The sequence below is a fragment of the Channa argus genome, chromosome 10, assembly GCF_033026475.1.
Source record: "Channa argus isolate prfri chromosome 10, Channa argus male v1.0, whole genome shotgun sequence".
NCBI classification, from domain to species: Eukaryota; Metazoa; Chordata; class Actinopteri; order Anabantiformes; family Channidae; genus Channa; species Channa argus.
The window spans coordinates 27,425,581-27,430,787 of record NC_090206.1 but is presented as its reverse complement, the minus strand read 5'-3'; the positions used below and the strand labels follow the sequence as shown (position 1 = coordinate 27,430,787).

General features: G+C 36.9%; 1 protein-coding gene across 14 annotated transcripts in view; it reads right to left on the bottom strand.

The window, feature by feature from the left end:
- Positions 1–336: 336 nt before the first annotated feature.
- Positions 337–5,207, bottom strand: part of slc44a1b (solute carrier family 44 member 1b) — a 26,639-nt gene continuing 21,768 nt past the window's right edge. For 10 of the 14 annotated variants that reach the window (XM_067517937.1, XM_067517931.1, XM_067517933.1 and 7 more), the window contains one exon: positions 337–4,849. In XM_067517937.1, the coding sequence (XP_067374038.1) occupies positions 4,826–4,849 (24 nt within the window). In that variant the 3' untranslated portion in view covers positions 337–4,825. The remainder of the gene's footprint in view (positions 4,850–5,207) is intronic. The other 4 variants (XR_010915305.1, XR_010915306.1, XR_010915307.1 and 1 more) reach the window with 4 other exon arrangements.

Genomic DNA, 5,207 nt, shown 5'->3' with positions numbered 1-5,207 from the left:
GCATTGTAGAGTTTTAACAGAAACATATCCATAAATCTGGATGGGACTTGAACACTCATGGTATCAAAAGCATCAAGTTCAGTAGTGCCTAGATAATGTTATCAGTAACTCGGAGAAATCACTTTCTTAGTGCAGTACTGCTACGTTTGGACTTTAGACATTTTACAGCATGCACTTAGCTTAACTAAATACCTATAACATATAACAACAACATATGACATGCTGACTGAAAAGTTCCCACAATTCCTGCTTTGGTCAACATAGAAAATCCATTATTAAAACCTACATTTATTTCAGAATTGAAGTGAATGTTCAATGAACAGAAAACCATCATCACAGAGTCAAACTTTCAATTTTATTACTTTTCTTAAAAAACAAATATACATAAGAAATGATAAATATAAAAAACAACGCAGAACAAAAAAAGTTATTAGTGTTACAAACAACTTCTAAACACTAGTGTTACACCAGTTAAACTCGCATCAGCCTAAAGTCCTAAGTTCTTGTTTCCCTCGCCTGAAGCCAAATTTCAGAGTCTGAAAGTAACAAAGGCGAGTTTTTAGTCGTGTGAGTACAGCAGAATATTCACACTGTATGTGAATACCTGTGATACAGAGCTGAAAAACATGGACATGCAACTGGTCCTGGATTAGTTTCTGTAGGGCTTGACAAAGCTGCTAAACAGTCCGACTGAAGGTGAATTATTTCAAAACGCAGCAATAACCATGATGACCAAAAACTAAGGCTTGGATTATGAATTAAGGACACTGCCATCTTATACATAGCATAATGCTAAACTAACATTAAGGTAAAGTTGTAGAATTGATGCTAAGCAGTTTGACGTAGACTTGAACAACCACAAGAAAACAGGCGGAGGACATCAATAATAATGTAATATCCTGAACCAATCGCTGATCAAATATGGGAATAAAAGTCCTGATTGAAGTGTTAACTCCCAGTTCACCTGCCGCCTCACCTGTAGAAGGCAGAACTTCATCTCTGCAAGCTGATTGGTTCAACTGTGTTTCATTCCAACATCAGAAGATTTTATTTTTAGGACAAATCAGAACATTATAATTAACATGTTGTACAATAAAGTTTCAAAACTGTTCTGTAAAATCAGTTTAAGTGATGTCAGAGACTAAACACACTATTTAGTCAGTCATTTGAGCTCCAGACCGTTTAAACAGATGTTGAGTACACGAGTGCATGTACTAACAAAACAAAGTCATTTACATAGGATCTGCAGCTTAGTTGAATGTGTTTTGCTTCCATAAAACTCTTGTGGAATTTATTGAAATGTATTATAACTTGTGATGCTACAGGGACTTTGTAGCATAGTTTTATTCTACTTTTAAATTTTTATTATTACATTTTAGGTCATTTTAATAATCTATTTTGCTTAATTTAAATATAAAACAAATTAGTTATATATCTTAATCTGCTTTTCTCTGATTTCTGTTGGATTCCTAGAAAATCAAATTTAAAAATGACATCATAATGGACCGGACCAAATTACAATGACATGAAAACATCTTAGGAATGTAACAAGTAAAACCTTCTTTTTTATGTGTTACGTAATGTTGAAGTTGTCAGATTCCTGGAGAAACTCAGGTGGCATTTCAATTATAATAATCATGAAAACAACTATTTCCAGCAATAAATATACCTATTCATAAGTTTGGTCAGTGATGTTGGAGTGACACTCTTATGGCCTTGTATAATCTGCTTGAGGACAAAGTAAAAGAGTATAAGAAGCAGATTAAAAATTTTGCACTGATTGCTCTGTGAGTGTTTTTCCTTTCATACACAAATAAATGTGTGTTAATATCTGAGCTACAAACACTTCATCTAAAATACATTACAGCTACTTTAAACTGACGTCAGTGTTGAACTCCATCTTTAGTGCAATTAGTTAATTTACATGCTTGGAGCATCAAGTCCTGTGACCGCTGCATCAACGCGATAATAACATACATGCTCTTTACATGTCGAAGCTAAATCTCAGTGAGGGCCAGAGTTTTTGCACAAGCCAACACATGTGAAGAGATGTTCTCCACAACAGTGTGATTCATGTTTGAAGGAAAAGCTTTTCAGTTTGTCTTTGCACTGCTAAAACTCTGTGACCCGTGAAGGATGATGGAACAGCCGCAGCCTGAAAACCATCACACAAACACATCCTTGGTGCAAATCAACTACATCTCAATCTGCAGAGAGAGCAATATTCATTATCTCATCTACACAGAAACACCAGCAGTCTGACATTTACAATCTCCACAGTTCAATAAACTATCAGACTACGGCTGAATCCAAACATCCAAATTGAACAGCTGTGATCAGGCTCAACGTAGACAAGCCAAATTTCCCCCAAATATGGATCAAATGTCAACTAAATCTTCAGAATCTGGTCTAAATAAACCCTGACTGAAATCCAGTTCCGGTATCTGGGCTGATTGCTTGATGGAGGAGCTGATTCAGCAGAAGGACAAGACATAATTTAAAGAGGAAACATGCTCCATATGTGCAGATCTGAGGACATGACAGCGGAGAAGAACATTTGAAGCATGAAGCCTGTGACGTTCCTGTAGTCACAAATACATGAAAAATGCCTTCCAACATTAATGTGGTGCATTAGTCTTAGTCACCTTGACACAGTATCTCTATGAATAAAAGAATATGTTCTGAATGAGGTCTGGTCCAGTCTGAACCCTAAACAGTCGAGTGACTAATTACACTATAATCCAGACTGACTGTTTATCAGAAGAGTTCAGTTTGTGCAAATTAAGAAACAGGTAAAAATCTTTATGCTGCTGGAGACTGACAATTTGTTCATCCAGACATCCAGCAGAGCCTCAGAGGATCCTGGAAATAGACTCCGGATCAGTCAAAATTTAGATTTTAGAGAATCAGATGCTGAATGTGATCTGAGTTAAATTTTTCTAACACTTTTTCTCCTTTTGGTAAATGGTAAATGGTAAATCAGGTCCTCAGGTCCTTTTGCCTTCTGACAGGAGTTTGATCAACATTTGGATTCAGCCTTACACAGATCAACCTTCAAGACAACACAGCAACATGTTGGACAACCAGAACAGACCACTGAAGGTTTGTCCTGTTTCCGCCCACATAAGCTTAAGTGTCCAATGGCACAAACTGATCCCACAGTGGAGATGACGCGTCTCGCTCAGGTTGTCCAATCAGCTCCACCGACAGTCAGGTGGTTGACCTGGAACATGTTGAGCAAACAGAGGCAGGAAGACTTGTTGTTGAGGTGGTCACATGATACAGTTTGTGTTATTGCTGAACTCAGCGTCCTCAGGTCCATCTTCTTCTTCTTCTTCTCTGAACTTTAAACAGTCTCACTTTAATCTGGGTTGATTATGTCCTCAGTCATCTGTGTCTCTGCTGCCCCTGTGTGGAGTCTGTTGCAGATGTCACACTGCGAGCAACACGAGCAACACGTCACTGAATTTTAGAGAAGCTGGGGCTTGTTCTGAAATACAGTATAAAGTCAAATTGGTTCATTTGCTTGAACATTTAAAAAAAAAAAAAAAAAAGCTGAGACATGGTGATCACTGTGGTACATCACCTTCCCTTTAACTGTCATTGTATGGAAACTGAGGATACAGATTGTTGCAGGTGAGTGGAAGTTTCACATGTTCTTACTGGATACAAGATGTCAGCTTTTTTTGCTTTGTGCATTGTAGAAAAGTAGAAGTTTTAGAAAAAGGTCTGTGATTTAGCATGTTTAAATTTTCTTTCATTTGCAAATATGAATAAATAATTTCATAAGATTCATTGTTTATTTCTTCTAATTCTTTAACAAGACAAAGTACCTATTCATTTAGATTCATTCAAATTAATCTATTAGTTTAGTCCAATTTTTTAATAAGGTAACTCAAGCTGGTTTCCAGAGAGAAAATAAAAAAGTAGAAAGTATATACATTTCCTTCATCTCTGTCATTTTTTTTACTCAATTACACTTCAGAGGAAAAATTGTTTTTACGGCACAACTTCTACTTGCACTACAATGGCAGCTAGAGAGTCAAACTAAAATTAACACAATCATTAATTAGAATAATGTAATAAAGATATTACTCTGTAAATGAGTCACTGCATTTTTCAGTGCAGTCATTTAGCATTTTTGGACTTTAAATATATTTAATGCTAACACTTTATACATAACAATTTTAATTGAAGGACTTATTTGGTAAGAGTATTTCCACACTATATTCTAATTGTAGTATTTGTATTTCATAGATTTTTACTGAATCAAGTTTTATTGATCTCAGGCTTTAGTGCTGTTTCCCCCAACCTGTGGTCTTTGGACCAGTAACAGACCACCCACTGTTTTTTTTTTTTAGGCCAATAAGAAACAATTCTGAAACAATCTGATTATAGATCACCAATCAATCACGTGTTAATCGAAGTGCTCGCAGTGCATCCTGTCAGTCTCTCACATAACCTGCTGTGCAACTGAGTTGGCCCCTCTGATGACATCATGGCACTCCTGATCCAACAGGTGAGCATAGGTGGTTTCCAGAATGTTAACAAAAATGGCGAAGATGTTGGAAGTGTTAGAACTGAAGAGTGAGCGATGAGTTCAGTTTCATAAAAAACGACATCACTACGAAAAAAAAATGCATCAGCCGGTTTAAAATCTGCAGCGCTTCAATATAAAGTGCTTCATTACATTGTTACGTTTTTACAGTTTCTTATTAAAATATTGTTTTCCCTGGAGTGAAACCATAGTAAACATGTTACACGTTGGTAAAAATAAACATTTGGAATGTCTCTTTTTTTAAGAAGTCCCAATGGCTGATTTTGGTCAAGCTGAACTCGTTCCTGGAGCCTGAAACAGGAAATGAATCCACATGGTTAAAGGACCACAGTTCTTTACGACGATCAGACAGGAGGTCAGAGCAGAGTGTCAAAGATAGGCAAGCATTACAAAAACCACGAGAATGAACAAAGCCAGAGGTCACAAGTCCACAACAGCACACACACAAGATCCTTACAGTTTTTCATATTTATCCACTCAGTTAGCTGTAGTGGACTTTCACTTCCTGTCCTCATAGAGAGACAATGAAAAAAGCTCCTGAACTCAGACTTGTGGAAGACCCCAGACCTCTACAGCAAGACCCCCAGACTGACAGAGACAAAGCAGCAGGGCTCCTCTATGGTCATTTGGGTCTCTGTGGTCAGTTTGG